Source organism: Onychostoma macrolepis, chromosome 01 (genome assembly GCF_012432095.1).
Source record: "Onychostoma macrolepis isolate SWU-2019 chromosome 01, ASM1243209v1, whole genome shotgun sequence".
Classification (NCBI taxonomy): domain Eukaryota; kingdom Metazoa; phylum Chordata; class Actinopteri; order Cypriniformes; family Cyprinidae; genus Onychostoma; species Onychostoma macrolepis.
In genome coordinates this window covers 31,469,682-31,494,898 of record NC_081155.1, presented here as the reverse complement: position 1 = coordinate 31,494,898, position 25,217 = coordinate 31,469,682, and the positions used below count along the sequence as shown (strand labels likewise).

General features: G+C 37.5%; 1 protein-coding gene across 4 annotated transcripts in view; it reads right to left on the bottom strand.

The window, feature by feature from the left end:
• Positions 1 to 4,598: 4,598 nt before the first annotated feature.
• adgrl3.1 (adhesion G protein-coupled receptor L3.1) overlaps positions 4,599 to 25,217 on the bottom strand; it is a 99,123-nt gene continuing 78,504 nt past the window's right edge. The window contains exons 15-24 of one of the 4 annotated variants that reach the window (XM_058769609.1): positions 23,954 to 24,163; positions 23,336 to 23,556; positions 20,459 to 20,525; positions 19,112 to 19,203; positions 15,702 to 15,870; positions 12,418 to 12,546; positions 11,808 to 11,904; positions 10,012 to 10,137; positions 8,534 to 8,551; positions 4,599 to 7,925 (exon numbers count right to left, since the gene is read on the bottom strand). In XM_058769609.1, the coding sequence (XP_058625592.1) occupies positions 7,009 to 7,925; positions 8,534 to 8,551; positions 10,012 to 10,137; positions 11,808 to 11,904; positions 12,418 to 12,546; positions 15,702 to 15,870; positions 19,112 to 19,203; positions 20,459 to 20,525; positions 23,336 to 23,556; positions 23,954 to 24,163 (2,046 nt within the window). In that variant the 3' untranslated portion in view covers positions 4,599 to 7,008. The remainder of the gene's footprint in view (positions 7,926 to 8,533; positions 8,552 to 10,011; positions 10,138 to 11,807; positions 11,905 to 12,417; positions 12,547 to 15,701; positions 15,871 to 19,111; positions 19,204 to 20,458; positions 20,526 to 23,335; positions 23,557 to 23,953; positions 24,164 to 25,217) is intronic. The other 3 variants (XM_058769613.1, XM_058769620.1, XM_058769624.1) reach the window with 3 other exon arrangements.

Genomic DNA, 25,217 nt, shown 5'->3' with positions numbered 1-25,217 from the left:
ACATTCTCGGCGGCCCGGGAAAGCATAGCCGTCATCTCTGGGTCTGGCTCGGACAACGCTACCACACCCGAAGGGGGCAACGCAGCCGGGTCGTCATCCCCGGAGAGAGAGGACTCGCCCTCCGATGCAGCGATCGACATCTGGTCGTCAGAGGGGGCACCGAAGGAAACGCGTGGTGCACTCTGTCCAGCAGAGGGCCCAGCGCACTCCTTCGGCAGCTCCACCGGCTGCGGAGTGCTTGAGGGGTGAGTAATTCCTCTTGGGGAAGCCCTCACTGTCACCCTCAGATCACCTCTGACTCCACCAGATACAGCGCCGCCCGGGGAACGAACGCTGGATCGCGGCAGAGGCAGAGGGACTCCACCATGTTTGACATAGCGGAGTCTATTATGCAACTCCGAGATGGTCATGTCCCCACAAGAAGAACATGAACCATCCACGAAAGCTTCCTCAGCGTGCTGAATGCCCAGACGCGTGAGGCAGCGATCTTGACCGTCCTGAGGCGCCAGGAAACGACCACACCCAGAAACGCACGGGTGATAAGACAGCTTTAAAAAGACGCGATCACCCTTGTTGCTCTTTTAGAGAAATTTGCTCTTTATTAAGTGCTGAAGCACGCAGAGGAGCTGGCCACCACACACTCCTAGTGTGACTGTCTTCACGGGAATCGACCTCTTCTCCCGTGAGACCGCGACCACCGCTGCTGCGCTGTAACGCCCGCCCGCACGCACTCACTCACTCACTCACTCACTCGCTCGCTCGCTCGCTCGCAGAATAGGAGAGCATCAGTGATTCACCGCCGCTCGGCTCCGAAGCGAAAGGATGAATTAATGCGGTGCACCCGCTGCCTCTTATACTCACGCTGTGATCAGCGGCAGCTGGATGCAATGAAAGCATGCCAATGTCCATTGGCTCGTTTAGTTACACTCGAAGTGGATTGGTCTCTCTGGCGAGATCCCAATTCGTCGGTCATCCGACGTGACTCGGAGTGACCGACTGAAAGGGAACAAAGCTTATAGTCAAGTAGAATTCACTCATGTTTAGTTGAGTTTACTCACATTTTTAAAGCAGCATGTGAACTTTCATTTCTAAGTTTGTTGAAAATGTTTAACTGATGGGGTCCTTTGACACTTTCTGAAGCATCTTGAATTTTGTTCTTGGGGAGTTTGATGGGATGGCTGACCTGGAAAGATGGCCTGTGCTGTAAAAGCTTCTCCATTTGCAGATTATTTTATGCACAGTGGAATGGTGGATTTAAAATATCTTGAAAATGGCTTTAAATCCCTTTTCAGACTTTAAGCGTTACTAACCTTCCTTCTGAAGGGCTCAGTCTGCCTTTTTGGTGCTGCCATGTATTTCATTACTTATGACCAAACCATGTTTATTAAAGTTTATGTTTGACCTTCCTCTTGATGTTCTACTAATTGCTGAACCACTAGCACTTGATGTAAGTGTAACTTTTCTACACAGAAAATGGCCATTTCTGCTACAAATTATATAAACCTTACTAATGACAAGCGTAATTTGTTAAATTAAAATGTCTGTAACTTGTCCAGTATGTTAAAATAAGTCAGTTTTCATGGGGTGTACTTTTTGCATGTTGCTGAAATGCATGGCTTCATGTAAAAGTGAATTTTTGTTTTTTAAATAAATGACATGGAAACAGTTGAGATACTATAAGAGTAAGGTAAAAGAAAAAAAAGAAATAAAATCGTCAAATAATTAAATAATAATATTTTTCCCCTTTTCTTTTTCAAATGATCAGTAAATGGTGATATTTGCCCTTAAATGAGCTGTTTCATTTATTTGATAAGAGGTTTGCAATTTGTGCCAAATGCCTACAGTTTAAAACCCTGCAAAAATAAATGTTATTTTTAACAAAAAATAAATAAATATTAAATAAAAATTAAACTCATAAAATAAGAAAATTAAAAGTGTGCAAAATCATGCTCCACACTGTTCCATATAAATGATGTGAAAATTACAATTTGTGCAAAATATTGAGACAGTAGAATTAGATTATTTGCATAATATATGGTAAAGTGTTTTTTTTATGGGTGTTGCAATTTTATATTTTTGGTTAATCATGCTCTGGTTGTGCACATAATGTACAAAACAGCTAAATACTATGTTTTGGTCATTAAAATTACTTTAATTACAATGAATTATTTAATCAATTAATTTCATATCATTTCAACAGATTATGTCCGAATTACAACATTATTGCATGATTACTTGTTGGCCTCTGAACCTCTGAGCTGGGACAGGCTAAAATCCATAATTGAGAGGGGGAGATTAATGCTATCCAATTACAACAAGTCATATCCAGCATGTACACTCACAATGTGTGCAGATTTCATTTGTGACACGACCATATTTACCCAACATACATTTATATTTCACATTCATGTCTGGTGCATTGAGACAAGAATGGGCATGTGTGGTTAAAACGCTTTTGATGTTAGAGTGGGCAGCCTGGGTAAAAATGTCACAGGCAGCACTAAGTGATCACAGAGCCCATGCTGTGATTCGGCCCACATCTTCTCCAGTCTCATTTAATTAACCTGAGACAAAGGCGAGAGAGAAGGAGGCGAGGAAGAGGACTGCACTTTCTGCCATCTGTCTAGATCAGTAGTTTGCAACCAGGGGGCCGGGGCCCATGGGGGGCCTCAGCAAACCTTTCAAGAGGGCCACAGGATGACTAAAAATTAAGTATTTTTTACTTAAAGACAAAAAATAACTTAGGCTCATTCAAATGCTACAATTCCAAATACATATTTAAACATAAAAGAAAAACAAATAAAAAAAAAAACATTTGTTTGTTTTTTTAGCATTTAAATTGAGTTTAATATAATTAAATAATTAAAAAAATATAATAATTCTAATAAATACAATTATTTTATTCAATAAGAAATAATTCAAGTGCTAAAAAATACAAATAAATCAGAATGTTTTATTGAAAAACACAGAATCACAATCTTGAATCTTCTCGGATCACAAAATGAATCCTGTTCAGTTATTTTTAATATATTATATATATATATTTAATATATATCATATGGGGCAGCATCCCCATAATTAAAGCATAAATACCAGATGAAATATCCAGTATGGGTGGGTGGGTGGGCCTTTAATATTGTGTTGGTCCTGTTGGGGAACCTTTGAGTCAAAAAGGCTGAGAACAACTTGTCTAGATAATTTCCCTCCTCACTCTCTTTGTGGTACCCAAACCTTTACACTGTAAAAAACTGAATGTAATCTTAAGTGTAAAATACAGTAAAAATGCTACAAATAAAACTGTTAATAAGTTAACAGTAAGTTTCTGTAGTATACAGGGGAAGACTGCAAAAGATCTAACCAGACATTTCATTTAATTGTACACTTCTTTAGAAGTAAAAAAGAACAAATCTATGTATAATTTACAGTCAAAAACTGTAAACTGATATTCCCGGAATTCCCTGCATGACATTTCACATTTGAAAGTATTTTGTTTAAATAATCATGTTTCTTAATAGTTTTTGTAATCAGTTATGTGCATTTGGTTTTTATGTTACATCTGTTGTTTAATGAATGTTTATTGCATTATTTAGTTGTCATGTGTGTAACCATGATGGTGTTTTGTGTCTGTAAGTTAGTATATAATTCAGCTTGTGGAAAAGATACTTGTGATGAACTTTGATTCTTCATGTGGCTTTCTCTTTTACCACCTGCATTATTATGGTAGTTGTCAGTTTATGTTAAAGGCTTAGTTCACTTATTTCCCAGCTGGGATCGTGTAGAGCAGGGTTTCTCAAATCTTTCCCTGGAGGGCCAATCTGCTGCAGAGTTTAGCTCCAACCCTGATCAAACTCACCTACCTGTGATTTTCTAATGATCTTGAAGACTCTGATTAGCATGCTCAGGTGTGTTTGATTAGGGTTAGAGCTAAACTCTGCAGGAGTGGGCCAGATTTGAGGATGCCTGGTGTAGAGCCCTATGAAGTTGCATTGAAACTGCAATTTGGACCTTCAACCCGTTGGCTCCCAATGAAGTCCACTATATGGTGAAAAATCCTGAAATGTTTTCCTCAAAAGCCTTCATTTCTTTTTGACTGAAGTAAATTACATTTTTACATGTGACCCTGGACCACAAAACCAGTCTTAAGTCGCTGGGGTATATTTGTAGCAATAGCCAAAAATACACTGTATGGGTCAAAATTGTAGATTTTTCTTTTATGCCAAAAATCATTAGTATATTAAGTAAAGATCATATTCCATGAGGAATGGAAAAATGGAATGGAAAGCTTATTATAAGCTTTAAGACTGGTTTTGTGGTCCAGGGTCACACGTTGTAAAATGTAGTTTATTCTGTAAATGTGTTTTACAATATTTGTAGTTTTTTTTCTTTCAACCACAGCAGCCAAAATAATTGAGTAAAATATATATAATATATATATTTATTTTTTTGCAGTGTAGTTTTCTTCTCAGTTGGGTGGTATGTAGGCTGTAGGTGTGGCTGGTTAAAAGTTTGAATGGTGAACAGTTTCTTTCTTCAAAAATCAATTTTTCAATTTCATCGGCTTCCTACAGAACACACACACACACACACACACACACACACTATACTCATGTCAAAGGCAGGACAGGCCTCTAGAGTATGGAGCTATATAGTCTGCTTGGAGGGGAAAGCTGCATCCTTCCTTCCTTTCAAAATGCTCAAGTGCCTGTCAAAACGGCCTATAAATATTCATGAAAGTGGTAACATTTGGCAGAGCGAACTCTCACAGACACACTCACACGCGCAGGCTGTCTGACATTTGGGCATGTTTGCAGACGGACGTGTGTCTGTTTGCATGGAAAGACATGAAAATCAATAGGTCGTAATTACACTGTTTGTGCTGGCGCTCTTCTCAGATGTGCATAATTAATTGGTACCGTGCCGGTACCGAAACTGGGTCAGTATAGAACGACTGACTGTTAAAGTCTTCCGGCTGGTTTCCCAGACAGAGATTAAGTCTAGTCCAAAAGGATTTTCAACAGAGAATCACAATCCACAGTACAATTTACTCCATGACAATCCTTCCCTGAAAAACTGCCCAGAGGAGTCATGACCATTCCTCGTCTTGTTGAAACTGTCGCTCTATAATTGAAAAATCCAATTAAAAAGCAAAAGAAAAGAAGAAGCAGAAACTCACACCTCTCCCTTGTGAAATATTGTAAATATTAATTCAGTCATTTTATTTGTTGGCAAACAACTTTCACTGTTACAACAAATATTAGTTATGAGTTCATTCAGTTTAGAATGCATATGAAAAGAATAAATAATAATTTCATTGATATTGTAATAATAATAATATTGATGATAATAACAATAAAAAAGGTCTCAGTGCCAATCCGATTCTTTTCCCGACGCTCTCTAGGATCCTACATTTCTGATCTGTTGAAAAAAAAAAAACAAGAAAACAAAAACAAGACTGAATCACAGGAATAAATATGCAGTCAATTTTCTCAGGGTGGGTTAACAAGGGATAGATGTGCAAGCTACAGGGAGTCTCAGTTTGAGAACAAGTAAACAGTAGTTTCAGAAACCGGCCTTTACAAGGTTGTTTCCATCTTCCAAACCACTCCATTAAAGTCCTATCTTTCTAGTCTGCTCTTTTACATGGTTATTTTATGTTTACACATGCTCCACACATGATTCATAATCATGATTTCCCCAGTTCACACTTTTATTGTACCTGTTCCAATTCACATCCCGCTAGCCTTTCTTACTCTTCTTGATTAAGCTTTTAAAAACACAACTCGATATGTGAAATCGTCACAATAATAGACCATCTTTTAGCCTGAGAACAATTTTAGCTGTGTCAACACGTGTGACCGGAATTTCAATAAGCTGGAATTCTTCAACCTGCATCCAAAGTACGATTTCTGCTCTTACACATAAAAAACGGCGTGTTGAAGGGTAAACGTTCTAGAACTCATGAACGCTCAGCATCCTTGGGATCCCATCTGCAATAGCTGTCAATCACACAGCAGTCATTTCCCCAGAGTCTCTTGGTTATCATCGACACAGTGAGAATTAGAATGACAAAGTGTTGCATTTGGAAAAAAAAGGAGGAGGCCACAGTCATCCTTCCAAACGAGAGTGTGTATGTAGATAGGTGAGCGTGTGTTTGTGCTGTGCGTTATCAGGGATAGTATTTTGGAGGACCAGCACAGCATTGCAGGATTGGTCTAGTCTACAAAAACACATACAAGGGGCAAAATATGTCAAAAAACATGAAACGCATACGATCATATGCAATATCGGGAATCTGTACATTTTACATGGAAAACAGTTCCATTTCTTCGTAATTAGTGAAGATTACCTTTCCCATAACTGAGATTATTACTGAAAAATAAATGTAAGAAAACAAGATGCGTCCTCAGTCTTCAAGAATAGATGCGCCTTTTGTGATTTCACGCTCAGAAACGGTGCTAAACGAGAAGGAATGTGTGCAGCAGAGAATCATAGAGAAGTCTTCTAGAGAGTTGTGGGTAATGCAGTTCAGTACGACAGAAGAGTTCAAAGTCTCATTATCATACACGGTCATCTAAAATGGCAGCTAGTTTCCCGCAGTCTGTTCCACAATCAGTGGTGAGTTTTGAGGAGAATCAGACAGCCATCGGATGAAGGAGATCTATGCAAATGATCCAGGGAGCAAAAGTTTGTCCGCGTCTCCGAATTGACGATCCGCAAGAGTTTTACACAGCAGATCAGCTTCCGAGGAGACTGAGGAGAAAAAAGTCAACAAGACCTGCCTACACGCGGTAGTCCTTGTTCTAGCATAGGAATGGGTTACTAGTTTCTGGTTACTGGTTCTAACTGGAGCAGGATTTTGGTGACTGGATACTCGTATGTACTGGAATCGGGGGGCTATCTGGAATCAGTCTCTCTATCAGTGCAGTAGGTAGTGTATCCCATGCCTTGTGCATTGTGTCACACTCACACACACATACACACACACACGCTGTGTGTGTGCGTCGGTGTCTATAGGCTGGTGACCAGCTGTGAGGGGTCTGGTGGCTGTTCTTCAGGCGACGAGTCTTCTTTCTCAGGTGGGGCGATGAACCCGTCACTGCCTCCGCGTCCCATCTGGTAATAGCTCTCTAGTTCCTGTATGTGGTTCCTGGAGCCCAGGTTCGGCATGCTTTTGTAGTATACGTCGTCTGCCTCCATTACGACCCCTTTGCCGTTGGCCAGGTGCAGTTCGCTTCCCTCTTCCTCCTCACCGTCGTCATCCTCATCGTCTTCGTCGTCGTGCAGACCGTTGATGAGGTCGTCAGTGCCATGCGGGAGGTCAGTGAGCGTGGGCATGCTGGTATAGAGCGAGTCTCTGAGGGGGGAGTGTGTGTGCGCACGGGGAGTGTGTGTGTGCGAGGAGTGTGTGTGCGTGTCGTTGGGGAGCAGCGGGAAGAAGCTCTCGCTGTTCTCCTGCGGCAGGCGCCGGTGGGCTGAAAATGTGTGCAAGGGGGCATGGTTTTCCGGAGGGGGCGGTCTCGGGGGGAGGAGTGGCGCTTGTGACTCCTCCCTAATGAGCTCCAGACTTAACCCGCCCCCATCGTCGTGTCGGTGAAACGCTCCAGGGTTGTCAAGCACCATGACCTCGTCTTTGGCAATAGACGATGACCCCGCGACCCCTCCGTTGGCCAGGTGGTTGTTGAGTTTATTGGTCAAGGTGCCCTGGTGGGCTTTTCCCTGTCGCTCCTGGGTGTTGAGGTACGACGGAGCGTAGTTTGCCGTCAGCTCTTTCAGGATCTTCTTCTCAAGCGTAGTTGGCGGCTCACTGCCGCGAGAGCTGTAGGTGAGGTAATCGCCTGCTGCAACACCGTAGCTGTTGCCATGATTACCGTTAAGCGGCAGCGTATCCATAACGCTGGAGTCCCGTGCGTTGTTGAGAATGCCTTCTGAAACAGAGGAAATGACAACAGAACCTCATTTACAACATTTTGGTACATACACACGCACACACACACAAAAAAAATCGGTAACACTTTAGTAGAGGGACCAATTCTCACTATTAACTAGTTGTTTATTAGCATGCCTATTATTCACATATTGGCTGTTTATTAGTACTTATAAAACACATATTTTGCATGACCATATTCTACATCCCTAATCCTACCCAATACCTAAACTTAACAGCTACCTTACTAACTATTAATAAGCAACAAATTACGCATTTATTGAGGCAAAAGTCGGTTTGTAATGGTTTGTTGATAGTGAAAATTGGACCTTAAAATAAAGTGTGACCAAAAAAGCTTATACATACAATATTTATGATTGATGGTAATATGAATAGGTTCATGTATGCTTCATGAAAGATGATATCAAATAGGATATTAACTTTTATCAAATAAGAAACAGATGAATATAGGAGGGATGCGGATTTAACATGGGGAGGGAGAAGAGGAGAGAACGGGAGGGATGAGGAAGAGGAGAAGATTAAAGAAGAGAGAAGCAGAGGAGAATATATTATAAACGTGGAGCTGTTGTGAAAGTAAATGAATCATACTTGAATCTCTGTAGGAGGCTGCAGACCCGCATGAAAGGAGAGAGAGAGCGAGAGAGAGAGAGAGAGAGAGAAAGAGAGAATGATTACATACATAAATGCTTATGGAACATGTCCACAGAGAGAGAGAAAGAAGTATTATACTCAGCTCAGACTGTGACAGGCATTAGTGACTGAATGCTAACCTGCTGCGATTAGGACAGATGCTAGACTGAAATGTTCTTATACCACCAAATTATTAAACAGAACAGATGGACATAGAAACAACATAAACAAGCTCATTAAACAGACACAGGAAGTATGTATGTAGGATATCAATGCTAACTCTGGATCGTATTGTGTGTGTATGAGTACCATTAGGAATGTTAATGCATTTTACATTTCCCTAGGTAATGAACGAGATGCAGAATAGTCTTTCAAATTTGAATTTAAGGAAGCTGAATTAAAATAGAATGGACATCAAAGAAATTTACCGCTGTGTAGTTTTTCTTTTAATACATTTTTCCAATATGAATTACCTATTAGGATGTATATACTCAACATATGGAGTATTTCACATATAATCACAAAATGAAATAAACCAACTTTTTTAGTATTTTAGTATTATTCTAGAAAATTTAGTATTTCACACACCATGGTGAGCGAACACTTTATATCATTTCTTTTTCTGGTAAATCTGTGTTAGACAAAATTCAGAATTGTATTATTTGGGTCCCTTTAAATTAAGCAGAAATTAAAATGTACTGAACTGGAAGTTGAATTGGAAATGTGCTAATTTGCAATTCAAAGAAACCGAATACACAACAGAACAATTTTGAATAGAACTGTCCAACAATATATATAATCATTATCAATAAAAAAAATTTAAATAAACATTACATTTGATGAATTAGTCCTATTTATTGACAGGTATGTATTATTTTATTTTTTACATTTTTATTTTCTTATACAGTAAAATTACCAGAAAATTAAATTTTCTGACAGCTTTATAAATAAATAATGAATAAATCTTTATAGCTAATTAAAGAATTTTTGAAAATAAAAGTATTAAATCTTTTAAAGTTATTTTATGAAATATATTCAAATTAAATGTAAATTAAATACATTTTTATAGGTGTCAATCCTGAACACTGATTACTCTAATTTATGTTTCTGGAAATACACCATATGTTTGTGTGTAAGATATTTAATCAAATATACATTTATATATATATATAAAATTTATATTTATAAAAATGTATATAAATCTAAATTATTTATTAATAATAAAAACAATACTAAAAACTTATAGCAGCCATATAAACAAAAGACAAACTTTAGCAAAATTTTAGCTTGATTAACTTTCATTGTATGGAAATACAGTGTGAATGCAGTGTGAATATTTTGCCTCACATCTCCTTGTCATGTAAATTTCACAGTTTGTCACCCTGAGAGACAATTACCATCCAAAAAGTGTGTAAATGTGTATGTGAGAGGCAAACCTTGCGTGTTGAACATGTTGGCAGTAGGGTTATTGTACACAGCAGACTCTCCCAGTAGTGTGTTATAAGGATTAGTGCCATGAGGACGTAACAAAGCATTGGAGATGAGATGGTTAGCCATGGTACCTACAACACCCACAAACAGAGACAGAAAGAGAGAAAGAAAGAGAGACAGATATGGAGGCAGGAAGTTGAGAGAAGACAGAAGGAAGAAGCAACAAAGAGACAGAAAAAAGATGTACAATAAACAGTTAGAATGATGCAGACGAGGAGTCAGTAAACTTGTGTTTAAACAGCTTTAAACATGTTAGTTCGGGTGGACAGGAATCTAAAACCTCCCATGTGGAGAGTAACATCAGTGCAGAACTCAGCATAGATGATGTTTATGTTGGACAGCTGTTGATGTTTGACATTTTGTCCTGCCAGTGTGACTTGATTGGGAGCGTTTTTCCATGGCTTCAGCTCGGATGTCGCTGGAAGACTTTTAAAATCTCACATCCTTGTTTACACAGGACGGAGAAGACAAAGGAGCTCGGAGGAGCAAATCATATTAGCGCTTGGACATAACAGAGGCAGGCAGCGTTTGAGAATGAGCAGAACATGAGCACATGCACAGATGTCTGATCCATTTGGACTTCAGGGTCAGAAAGTTGGAGAGCTTTCCTGTTGCGTTCCAGATTTTTCTACAAGTTTGTTTTCTCTTTCTCTCATTAAACAAACACACTCACACGATTCTTTATCTATGAGCAATTTTGGCACTGTTAAAACACTTACTAGTTTGTCATTTGTCTACTAACAATAACTAACAAACAGCATTTTATGGTGTAACTAACTGTGATGGAAATGACATTTGCAACCTTTTTGGAATAAACCAACCGACTCGTTTCTTTTTATATATCCTGATTTTATATATCCTAAACACACACATAAACATTTTTTTTTTTCCTTCAAAACAACAAAATTACAAATTGATTGGAAATGACACACTATAAGTATTCTATTTATATTCACCTTTTCATCTTTGTTTTCTTCACATGTCACATTGAAGCGTGCTCTTCACTGACAATTTTGTATCCTTGGCAATCTAGTTCAGTTTTACTAAGTTTATTACACTGTTTACACACATTTCCAAAACTTTGCCTCTTTTTTTCAAAACTTTACACACAAATCCAAGAATCGCACACACAAAATGCAAAATGCCTCACATCACTTGCAATTTGAACTGCATTCAAAATATCACAAACACATCTCAAAAGCAAACATTTGCAAACACCTTTGCCATAATATTAATTCCTGTTAGATTTTTGTGTTACATAGAGAATGGTGTGTTGTGTTTTGCAAAAAGTGTTTTATGAAAGTCAAAGGCCAAGAATTAGTGTATGGTTTAATGTAAGGTAAAAAGCAAAAATAAACAATGAAGGCCAGGAAAAAACCTTCACACACACACACACACATATATATATATATATATACATAAAAAACTGCTGAAATCAGTGTTAAAATGCTAAAATATTATCCAAGCAACAAATAAGTGCCCATAGTTGAAGAAACATAATATCTGTTTTTAGGGTATATTATTTTTCTGTGTATGGCTAATCTCATTGGTCAGAATTAACCTATAGGAGTCAAACGACCACTGGTTTCTGTTCCACTTTTCAGATCCAAACAACCTGTTTTGAGTGTGTGTGTGTGTGTGTGTGTGTGTGTGTGTACAGTTTCTGTCAATATGTATGTGTATAAATACTGTGTACATGTGTACACATGGTTGCCATGTTTGTGTGTGTGTTTGTCTTTACCTCTGTTGAGAGTCGCTGTGCTGTTCATATCAGCGGCGATGAAAGATGACTCTGACTGCTTCCTGACAGTGTCATTCCACATCCTACGAATACGACTCTGACAACAGAGAAAGAGAGGGGGTCGATGTTCAGTTTTTAACCGAAAGGAAAGCAGCAAACAAAGAAATTATGAAATTATGTATTATGAGTCAATGGTAGTGTATTGCAGATAACTTATTTTATATCTAGTATCTTAAATCACACATAATACAGACATTCGATCAGTGAGGTTGGTTTTGTTTTCCTTTTTTGCCTACAGTTATCAGCACTGTACTATGGCTAATGGCTAATTGGAATACAGCATTGAAAACCTTTCTGATTATATTCATGAATAGAGAGGTGAGCAGAATGCTGAGTGCAACTTTTAAAATAAGGCTGAATGGGAAATTGGGTCATGTGAGACTGTATTCATCCATGAATAAGAAAACTCCAGAGCTAAAGTGCTTTCTGTGCAAAGAAATAACAAGCTGATGACTACATTGACCATTGACAGCTTCACCAGTCACTGGCCTAGAAAAATCACTTGAGATGGTTTTGGAGGATCCCCTGCAGGGGTGTGTGTGTGTGTTACCTGTGAGTTGGTGGAATAGCGTCCAGGTGTGCGGGCTGTACTGGTCTTTGTTGAAGTGGAGATGGTTGACTCCACACTCTTCCCGCTGCAGCAGTGTGTGCGGAGACATCGGCCATATTCCTTACGCACCTGCAAAGACACACACATACAGTTTGGTAAACCAAGGTTGTTGTTTTTTATATTGGGGGCGAGATGTTGTCGTTTTCCAGCATTTTCTGCATATTTGAACCCTTTCCAACAGTGACTGTATGATTTTGAGATCTATTTTTTCACATGGAGGACAACTGGGGGACTCATACATAACTATTATACAAGGTGAAAATATTTACTGATGCTCAAGAAGGCAACACAATGCATTAAGAACTGGGGGTTGTAAACTTTTTGAATTAGATGATCAGGGTAATTTGTGCTTGTTTTGTCTTCTGGGAAACATTTAAGTATTTCTGTGGCTTCTTAAGTGCAGTACCAAATGAAAAAAAATATGATCTTTAAACAAAATAAGAAAAATGTACACATCATCATCATCCTGTTCAAAAGTTTACACCCTCTGGCTCTTAATGCACTGTGTTGCCTTCTTGAGCATCAGTAAATGTTTCCACCTTTTTGTAATAGCTGTGTATGAGTCCCTCAATTGCCCTCAGTGTGAAAAGATGGACCTCAAAATCACACAGTCACTGTTGGAAAGAGTTCAAATGTGCAGAAAATGCTGGAAAACCAAAGAATGTGCAGGAGCTGAAGGTTTTTTCTGAAGAACTGCTCAGGGCCAAAAAACAATTGTGGATCATCCGGGAAACAAGATTCAAGGGTATGTAAACTTTTGAATGGGGTCATTTTTATAAATTCAGTTATTATTTTGTCTTGTGGAGAATATATAAACATATGTTATGTGAAATAGCCTATTCAGGACAGTATTAAATAAACAATAACATGCAATTTTCATGATCCCTCTTATTTTGTTAAAATTATTAACATTTTGCATATTCCGCATGGGGCATGTAAATTTATGAGCACAGCTGTATATTGTGTACTGGTTTTTGTGGTTTACGGGGACAAAATTTGTATAATGACATGGGTATGACAGAGGTATTACAATTTGAAGGTGGTTAATGAGGACACTGCCTATGTCCCCATAAATCAAAAGGCTTAAAAAAACATACTAAATGGTGTTTTTTTTTTTTTTAAATCTACAAATGCAGACAGTCTCCTTTAAGGGGTAGGTTTAGGTGTAGGGTTGGTGTAGGACAATAGCACATACAGTTTGTACAGTATAAAAACCATTACGCCTATGGAGAGTCCCCGTAAACCACTAAAACAAACGTGTGTGTGTGTGTGTGTGTGTGTGTGCTTGTGAACGGCAAAGTGAACTTTCGTGTGCATGGCAGGAACCCTCATATCATTTACATGACTTCAATAGTTAGCATGCTGGACGACCTTCCTAACGCTGTAATCTTAATCAGGAAAAACACACATACATTCAACATCACGACCTTTACCTCAATTCTCAAACAACAAGGACCAAAACTTGTATTTCTCCATCCAAAAATCTAGACATAATAACAATAATGACCAATATCAGTACAAAATTCCCCGTTGTATCAGCAATAATACAGCTATAATTGCTTTTTAATGTTGTTAACATGGACGCTATGTTATTGTTTGCGCAGCTGTTGAAAGAAAACTCTCAAAGATCGGCCAAATAAAATCCAACGGTTTAATTCCTCCGTTTCTATGGATGACTGCACACCCAACTCCTCAAAGACCTCAACAAAACAGGACTTACAGCTTTTGATTTAAATCACTGCTGTCTCCACAAAACCCAAATAAGCCTAGATCAGTCCCTCGTCTTGTAAAAACAGCTTCTTGTGGGTCTTTGAGAGAATATATATATATATTTTGTGTTCAGATCCATTAGGTAGATGGGTAGATTAGCCAAAAATCTCTGAAATCATCCACTTTAGGCTTAGAAGTTGCCTGCACGCACATCTATTTAATGTGAAAGGTTGGTTAGCAGAATACATAAATTCCACAACAGTCCAATCTTTCCGTCCATCAATACATAAAAATATTCACACATACACATATTATTTTTCTTGAATCAATATCTGTTTCCCTCTACAGCTAAAATGCACCAGTGTAATGTGGATATGAGCATTTTCATGCTAAATGACTCTGGAAGCAATCCACCGGTCGGCCATCAGATAATTAAAAGGTTTAAAATCTATCATGAGCTAAATAAATCTGAAGAGCTGAGGGTCTCTAATTGAGCATGCATGTGACAGAAAGGTTGATTAATGAGATCATTACTAATGAGAGGCCAGTAAACCCATAGTAAAATGCCCAGGAAAGAGGTCAATTGAGCCTCAGTATGCGTATGTGCACGTGATTGCAATACTGCAGATGTTTGCATAACATACATGGATGATTCTTCAAACAAGGGGAATTGTTTCTGTCAGCTAGGATGATTTTAAAAACAATCATTCTAGCTTTAGAGGACAGATTCAAATTTATTTGATTTTCATCATGGCTCTAATTTTACCAGATTTTTAAGATTAAATTATAATAAAAATTATATTATTTATTCTACGTTTATAAAGAAAAACAAGGAATTCCACTTGCACTTTTCAATAAGAACCTTTTATATATATACTACTGTTCTTTTTGGGGTTGTTAATGATTAAGATTCTTGTGCACACCAAGGCTACATTTATTTAATTAAAAATATACAACAACAACAACAACAACAACAACAAAAAAGTAATATTGCGAAATATTATTATTATTTAAAACAACTGTTTTCTATTTTAATATATTTAAAAATGTAATTTATTCCTCTGATGACAAAGCTGAATTTACAGCAGCCTTTATTCCAGTCTTCAGTGTCACATGATCCTTTAGAAATCATATTAATATGCTGATTAGGTAAGTTTTTTTCAGGATACTTTATGAAAAATCATTTTTAATATTCTTTTTACACCCTGATCTGAGAGTAGCTTCAGTAGGTGCCATTTCCAACCTAGTTAGTATTTGAGAATTAAGAAACAATCATTTTAGTTTCAACTTCTTCCCTGCTAGCAAACTTGTTTTTCTCTAAAAACTGAAAAATTGCATTAGCATCACACATAATATAAAAAACCCACTCGATCAATCCCAGCTTGAGCAAGGCCATGATCTAATTTGATAAATGCATATGAAACAGCTTGAAAAAGTTTCATTTTTGAAACTCTCAAGTAGTCAAAAGTGCCACTAATTGAAGAATCGCCCTTATGTGAATTTGCGTGTGTCACCTTTTTCTGCAGGATGCAGTGAAATATGAAGATGAACATTCCCTGCAGCGAGTTAAAGATGGTGAAGAGGTAGGCCATGATGACTGTACTCTCATTGATATACATCAGCCCAAACGCCCAGGTCAACCCCAGCAGACACAGCAGAGCGATGGCACCTATAACCCAGGACCTAAGAGAGAGAGAGACAGAGATAAAGATCAATTAAACAGATCAAGTGCATAACTCTCACTCACACACACTCGACACATGTATGACCTCAGCTAGTTTATATGATCTAAGTATATTAAAATGTTATGTTATTTTATTGGACTGTATCGGTTTCCTCAGTTTGACAATAGTAGGATCAGATTATAAACTGTCTCAGAGAAAGGCTTTATTCTACAGCAGTCAAATGTCAAGCTGGCTCCAGCCATAATGTCTACTAGTATGTACTTAGCACTGAGCCTCACACTCATTTAGTGATGTCATTTAGTCTTTGGGGTCATTCACACACACACACACACACACACTTAGACTCACACATAATAAGCTTGCAACCCATTTATACTGTGAACTGCGCTAATGTGACAGGCTAATGTTTGGCACTGAAACAAGATCATTAGAAAGTATGAGACAGAGAAAGAGAGAGACAGACAGACGTACAGACAGACAGGGAGAAACTTTTGAGACGATATGCAGAGAGACAGTAAATATGAATTATTGTTTCCATCAGAGACAATAATAATAAATAAATAATGGTGGATCAAGATGGAAAGACTGACAGACAGACAGAAATATTGATTTTGAACCAACTTGGGACTGATGCAGAAAGAGAACATGCACTCATGAAGAATTATAATTACATTGTTCATTTCAAAGAGCCACATTGGAGAATTGATGAATCACTTAAATCATTTTAACATTCAGAGAATCAATCAAACAGTGGAGGTACTACACAGCTAAACACTCCAATCAGAATGCGTGATTCACAGAACTGGCACTCTGATTGGCTGGAGAGCCTTACCAGTGACTATCCATAACAAGCCATGCCTCAACAGAATGCTGAAATGTAAAACAGAAAAAAAGGATGGAAAAGGAAACAACAAAGAAAAAAAGACAGATGAGGCTGATGAATGATTCATAAACATCATAAATAAAACAAAACAAACTCAAGAGATGGAAAACACAAACAAATAAAATGAAAACTTCTACTTATGATGATGATGAGGATGGTGAAATATGGTTGAATTTTCTTAGTCGACACAAATGTACATATTGGGGGATTGAATGTGATGGTATAAGTCGAAAAAAAACAACAACAGTCAGACTGCCAGTACGTTTAGGAGCCCTTGCACCTTATGACAAAGTGAGAGTTGCGATGGTGGGTGGCGTTAAGCTCTCAGTAGCCAATAGCCTTGCAGGAGCCCAGATAATCTATTCTATGCATGGCAGCTTCAGAACTTTGGATGGAATTTTGTGCTGAGGCTACATTTTTGACTCGGCCAGACTTTCTAACTTAACTTTTACTTTATTAAATCGGCAATCTTGTGTCCTGTGCTAGCAGAGGCATTTCTCTCAGCTCATTAAAAAGTCTTTTTTTCTGTTACTGATTTGGTGACAAAGAGACTAATAGTACTAAGGTTAGGGTTAGGTAATGGCAATAGGGCTAAAGTATGTACTGTATACTGAGAAAAAAAGCTCTTCTGTTAAGTATATGAGCATGCACAGTTGCCATAGACACCAAAGCCTGAGTTTATTCCACTGTGTGGAAATAATATAAAGTACAAATATATAAAGAGAGAGATATACACACACACACCACCACCATTCAAACTTTGAGGTCAGCAAGATTTTTGTTATTATCTGTAAGAAATGTGTACTTTTATCCAGCAAGGACAAATTAAATTGCTCAGAAGTGACAGTAAGGACATTTTAAACTGTTACAAAATATTTCTATTTCAAATCAATTTAGTTCTTTTGAACTTTTATATTCATCAAAACCCTGGAAAATATGCATCACAGAAATGCACCACAAAACTGTTATTTTAAATTGTAATAACTTTTCACAATATAATGTTTTTCACCGTTTTTGATCAAATTTAAGCAGCCTTGGTGAGCCTTCTTTCTTTCTTCATGAGGCTTCTTTCAAAAACAATAAAAAAATCTTACTGACCTCAAACTTTTGAATGGAAATATGTAGTTACACATTAAAATATAATTGTTATTAGAGGTGTTTAAATTACATTGGCACAGAACAGGTTTTATCATTTAATGTACTGACATTTGTACATTTTTAAGTGTGGCTAAAAGATCAAAATACTTTTGGTGGTACTATAGCTGTTTATAATAAAGTTTTGCAAACTTGTAAACATGGTGAACTTTTTTTTTTAACTTAATTGTAGAAGTTAATATTTAGTAACTCCCATGAAAAAAAGTTCCAAAGAATCTGAAACAGAATCATCCGTTGCATAGCTGTGTGCAATACTCAGTTTGTTTCAGTTAACTAAAAAAAAAAAAAAAAAAAAACTAACAAATAAAAAAAAGCCAATTCAAAATCAATAGTTAAACAAAATCAATACCATAATAGTATATGAATAATACAAAAATATAACACTCGAACATTCTCGAATTAATCAGTGCTTTTTACCAGTTTGGTTGAGTAAATGATTCAATGACTCATTCAAAATGAATCAGTGTTTTGAACCATTAAAATAATGCATCGATGTAACCTGAAAATCCCTAATGTACAAACTGACAGTTTGGAAAGTCCCACTGCTGTTGTACTATATATCAGTGTTTCTGGAATGCCACTTGTCCAATCAAATAAGAGTACTGTAACAGTTGTATAACATGAATATTTGTGCAGAACTACAGCAGAATTTCCGCATTTGGGTCACAGTTTTAAACAGTGACTCCTCTGCCTGTGTTCTGAACATCAAAAAGAATAATCAATTACTGAAATATGCTAACTAACCTAGATTCAGTATGTACTGTCTGCCAGTGGGCTGTAGTGTATAGAAGAGACATGCTACACACTGTGCATTACACACTTTCTGATTCCCACATTACTGGCTGTGTATCAGCACACCCTGATATGCCAGCCCCAAGTGTCCTAGCTCTTAAAGATGATGCTGACTTAATTTGAATAAATAGCACAGGGAATGCGGTTTATGTGAAGTTTTTTTTTTTTTAATCATTACTGATTCGGTCCCATGAGAACTTAAACATCAAGGAGAAAATGACAGATAAAAGACACTTTAAACTTCATCTAACTTTAGATAGGCAGTAGAACATTCTTCTCATTTAAACACCTCTAAGGATCGGTCCAGAATTAAAGGACAATTGCGTGTTTAGTGGAAATAAAGACAGTCGCAGTGTAAGCAAGAAAAGCAATAAAGTACACACACATTGAAACAGAATAAATGCCTTACTTGATGTTGTCCAGGCAACCGGAGTCAGGCTTGAGAATCGCTGTGTGGTGAAACATCTTATATAGTGCAATGCCCAGGAAAATAACATTTAGCTGCAACACAAAACCATAAATGCATGATACAAATGCAATAACTATTTAAAACTATTTAAACTATTTAAAAGAGGACCTTGCCATTCATTTGTGATTTATGAAATCCTTACTGAGCATATTCTCACTTGCATATCAGAAATGTATATTTGGAATGAACAGATTTAAATGAATAAAATAATGCAGAATAGCTCAATGGAGAATTCCCCTTTCTCCATGCTTTTCTAAGCCTGAAAATCATAATTTTATCATGGGAACTAGTGATGCACCAAAATGAACATTCTTGGCCAAAACTGAAAATTATGGAGCCAATAAATCTGAAAATGCTCATTTTAAATTAAATAATTAAAATAATTAAACAAGCCTTTGTTTGGGAAAAAATAATTAAATAAATCGATATCTGTATAGAACAGCATTTATGCATCTGTCACTGTTGATAAATGTGATATTGCCTATTCCAAACAGATCTTGCACACATTACTGTGCAAGAGAAAATCGCAATAACTCCCAAACTGATTTTTATTTTCAATACAAGCACTTCTTTACCCTACAGTATATTACATAAGATATGTGGGTTAATATCTCACAGTTTGTATAATGCATGTACAGTACTCTACAACCTGTTCGCGAACAGAAAACTCACTGCATTAAATAAAATGCAAGGGGAAATCTATCTATCTATCTATATACACACATTATATTTTTTGTTTTAATTATATATATTTTTTTATATAGAATTGTGTTTGGATTATGTTACACATTATACATACACAATTAGAAGAAAACAAAAACAAATGTAAACTGCATAAAGTTTCATTTTTTAAATTTCTACACTGTCCTATACTAATAAAGTAAAAAAATAAAAAATAAAAATAAAATAAATCTTTACAAAAGTTTACAAAAGCAGAGTTTCAGCTGAGATTTCAGCCTATTTTCTCACAAAATTTCAGTACATCCCAAATGAGAACGCTTCTAAAAATTCAGAAATATATACAATATACAATCAAGACAAAGCAAACCCAACTTTCACACACGCACACACACACACACACACATGCTCCCTCTTTCTCTATATATAGCAATGGGGATGCTCAGCTTGTCTGGTGGGGTGACTGTGACTTTCCCGTAATTGGGAAAATGCCCTCGACAGACCATTATCTGAACCCCCCGTGTGGGTGTGTGTGAGCCAGTGTGGAATTGGCTTTGCTCTATCATTCTCTAAACCCCCAGTGTGTGTGTTTGTGTGTGTTAAACTCACCATGATGATGAGAGTAGCAGGTCCAATGAAACTCCAGATAAAGTAAGTATCCAATCTTAGCCAGCACCTACACAGAAAAAGAGAGCAAGAGGGAGATTTTCAAATGAAACTGATCTCCAACCCTCTCCAATTAAGATCAAAGCAAGTTGAAGTTCCAGGAAAAAATTTTCACGTTATGTTCTGGTGTTTGGTTGAGCATCGCATTCAGAACGGGCTCATTGGCCATGGAACATTTGGAACCTCAAGGGGTGACTGACAACCCAGAGCTGAATTATTAAAATCTTCATCTCTGCTATACTGAAATCACCTCTACAGCCCAGCAGGAGTGGAAGCATCGCTGTTAGAGTGTGTGTATATGTGTGTGTGTTCCAGGCCACCAACACAGTCAGACATGCTCCCTCTTTAAAGAACAGATACCATATGCTAGAGAATGCAGAAACCAAATAGGATTATAAATATTTTAGGAATTTCAATTCATGTGCGCTGGGATTAGGCCACGCAGACATGCTCTTTGTGCTATATTTTTGCTATTACCAGCCCAGCACTGATTTCACCAAACATCTGCCATGACAACACCTTAATTTATGCTCCTCTCTACCATGGTCTTTATATGGAGGCGTAGAAAACATTTGAAAGTGTGGGGGACACATTAAGGCATGAAAAGCACTGATTATCTGCCAAAAAGTGGGGGGACGAATGTTCTAAAAGTGGCACAGCCACGTTTTCCCTGCATAAGGATCCCTACGCCCTTGTTTAGATCTCCACTGTTGGCTCAGGTTAACAGGATATGCAGTAAAATAGTATTCTTCTCCTTCCCTCCCTCCCTCCGATTCATTTCTAGTTTTTAAATGAGTGTGACCTAATTCTGTGGTCTGGTGAGACTTTGTGCTTGAGTGACCACCACTTATTCATATGCCACGTTCAGCATCTCATCTTTAAATGATGATTTTTGCTGAAATATTTATCTGAGTGAACATCCCTTACGGCTGTGTCTGGCCACTAACTGCAGTGATGCCAGCTGAACAGTTTTCTTTATGAATATGAATTAGGGCAATTTCACCAGTTTGCCCATTTCAGAACTCATGAACGCACAGGCGACTTTTAGCACAACCTGATCTGATGCACTTGGCACTTGCAAAACATTTTGCTGGAGTAGACAGCATTAGAGGGATTTCTGATTTCCTCCACTCACGGATCACAAGTCAAGTAATTTTGTGGCTTATTGCTATCAAAGAGAGAAGCATGTTTTTAGATGACATGTCTGATTTTAGATGGCACGTCTTTAATTTTATTCATACTTGGTGTACTTACTTTACTGTTACAGTAAAGTCTGGGGTGGGTAAGATTTTTTTCAATGCTTTTGAAAGTCTCTTGTGCTCACCAAGGCTGCATTTATTTGATCAAACATACTGTACAGTAAAAAGAGACATATTCTGAAATATTATTAGTTTAAAATCATTTCTATTTTAATATATTTTAAAATGTAATTTATTCCTGTGATGGAAAAGCTGAATTTTCAGCCTCCACTAGTCCATTCTTCACATGACACCACCCCGCCCACCCCGACCATTACTTTACGGACAAAACAGCTGAAACCTTATTCAAATATTATTATATGAATTTGTAATGCCATGAGGGTAAATACATGATGACAGAATGTTTATTTTTTGGTGAACTATCCCTTTAATGAGTGAATTAATAATTGATTTGAGTCAAGTTATTTGTGCTCATGAAGTCATTTGCCACAAAGCAGTTGTGTTTTTATCCAAAGTGACTTTCAGGGCACTAATTACATAGCCATTCCCCCTTGAGCACTCTGCTGTGATGTGTCTTGCTCAAGGGCACTGTGCTAATAGAGCACGTCTGTGATCTCGGTAACTCTTTTCCTGTGTCACTAAATCCTGGGATTGAACCTACAATCTTCCTTAACCGTTAAGCAACATTGCTCATAAGAAGGCAACTGGGTCTTTGCAAGCAAAATTGGAAGCCAATGGATGCATTTTGGACATCACACTAGTGATAGACCAATACATTGGCCAGACAGATTAACTGGCTGATACTTCTGTCTGCTTGGCCAATTAAAGTGTTACCTCCCCCTTATGTCAGTTCCAAAATCTACTGAAAGCTCTCTCAATGAATAATAATAAGCAATGCCTTTATTTAATTTCAAGTGGATTTTTATTTTTAAGTTATTTATTTATTTTCTAGAGGATTATTTTGTGTAAACATTGTGTGGAATGATTATGTAAAATAAGTGTACTTTTAATTATGTGGGTAAACTTTATGTGGGTAAAATTATGAGTCAAAAGTCCAATTGCATAAATAGTTTTCTCTCAAAAGGTGTCTTTTTTAAACTAATTTTGCCCTTCAAACTAAAATATTTGTAATAGCTATTGTATAAACAAGTGAACACAATAAAACCACACTACTTTCATACTATCTGGCAACTATAGACACTCTCAGAAAAAAAAGGCACAAAACTGTCAATGAGGCAGTATTCTGATATGTACTTTTAAAATACTGATGTGTACCTTTAAGGTACTAATATATACCATTTAAGGATTAAAAAGGTACAACAAAATAGCTTTAGCACCTTACGGTGACAGCTTTGTATCTTTTTTCATACATACACATACAGTTTATGTGCTATAACAAAGTTTTGCCATTTTTGGTTCATTTTTGAAACATTATTTTATGTTACTGTTTAAATTTGAGCTTTTTCATGAATTATTTGGTGATTTATAATTGTTTTACTGTCGCTGAAAAGGCTGTTTAATGGCACATACTGTCCACACATGGTGCATGTTTATTCCTTTCTTGGACAATAATGGTGGAAATGTTTTTTTTTAATGCCAATTGTATCTGCCATATACATACACTCTTTCGGTTCCATAGCTGCGATAGTCCACGGCGGCAGACACAGCCACTATAACAGCAGGCACTCCGTATCCAGTGAGATAGAAGTACTTGGTGCGTGAGTACTCGCTCTCGAACACTTCCACCAGCATGATGTACAGCTGTACGCCTTCCAGAAACATCCATGTAAACGCAGCCAAGAAGAAGAAATGCAGCAGAGCCGCAAACACCGCACAGACAATCTGTAACAAAGACATACACGCTAAGCACAAAAGGTGCTGAAACTATCTACCAGTATCTGTGTGATCTGTGACTCTCTGCTTTGAGTATTAACCGTCTGTTCTGTTATCACTTCAGAAATTTCCCGACGGATTTCCAGCATTTTATCTTTGTCATTTTCCATTTGTCTTTGCTTATATTCTCCTCTCTCACTCTCTTTCTCTCTCTCTGAGGATACAATGAGATTTTTGTTATTAAAGAGAGGTCAAAGACCCTCTCAATTTCTGTAATTAACAAGAGTCAGGTGCCCAACTTAACGACTTAAGGAATAGTGTGTGTGTTCTGCAATAAATCTAAATCCATCAAGTGTGTATATGTGGTGCTTTCCATACGGAGCTGGTGTGTGTGTGTGTGTCGTACGGGCTGGTCTGCACGGTTGATTCCAGTGAGGAAGAGTGTTTCGGCGATAAAGAGGGAGATGCAGAGGTTCTTGTGGATGGTGTTCCTGTCGCTTTGGAGACCGCGGAAGAAACAGAAGGTGAAGATGCAGATGAGCAGACAGACCAGAGACAGCAGGATCCCCACCCACGTTATGACGTCCAACAGCAGCTCATGCACCTGGTTCGCTTTCTGAGAAACAGAGAGAGACGAAGGACAGAGGGATGTTAGTCAAAGTCCATATCTACTACCTTAGGTGAAGTATAAAATACTAACTTTTCATTTGTGTGTGATGTAAATAGCAGCAGCCTTACAAACAGAGTAATCCTGTCTATAATCCTATACAGTAATACATACACTACTGTTGTTTCTGTTTGAGGTTGTAAAGATTTTTTTAAAGTCTCTTAGGTTCACTGAGGCTGCATTTATTTGGCTAAATATACTGTAAAAACTGTAAAACTATGAAATGTTATTACAAATTAAAATAACGGTTTTCTATTGCAGTCTTTGGCATCACATGATCCTTCAGAAATGCTCAAAAACATTTCTTATTATTATCACAGTTGAAAACAGCTGTGCTGCTTAATATTTTTGTGGAGCCCAATAAAAAGCCCATTCCTACTAAGGAAGTTCCTCACTGGTAGAGTTCAGACAGGAAGATGCATTCATTTCTTCTACTGAGGGCCCAGATGAAATTTTCTTTACATTTTCTGCATTAATTTACAGTAGTGGAGAAATACACTTTGATAAACACAGCTGATAGTAAACTTTTTGGCAGCTGAAATGAATACACATATATAATAATTGTACATATTGTGTCACATTGTGAATGATGAGCATTCCATTTCTGTGGAGCCACAGATTGAGGGCTTGGGTCTGGGTCGGAACGGCCCATTCATTTCAGCGGCAGTGTGAGAAATTTGGAGCACTGCGACTATGACAAGACTCAGTGTTCAGTGAATGTGTGCAGTCAAGCCTACACACACACACAAGTACACACACTAAATGGTTTTATTAATCATTCATACGTATACGCAACATCCATTAATGCAGCCTCAAGGGTGTGGGTCCAAACGATGCGTGTGTGTGTGTGTGTGTGTGTGTGTGTGTGTGTGAATGTTTAAGGTCAATCCTCCCCTCTGCACACAACATTTACATTTATGTATATCTTGACCTTTCGCCTTTACGTTTTGTGCATAAATAATTTCAGCCGTCTTCTGTTGCCATGCACACACAAGCATTAATG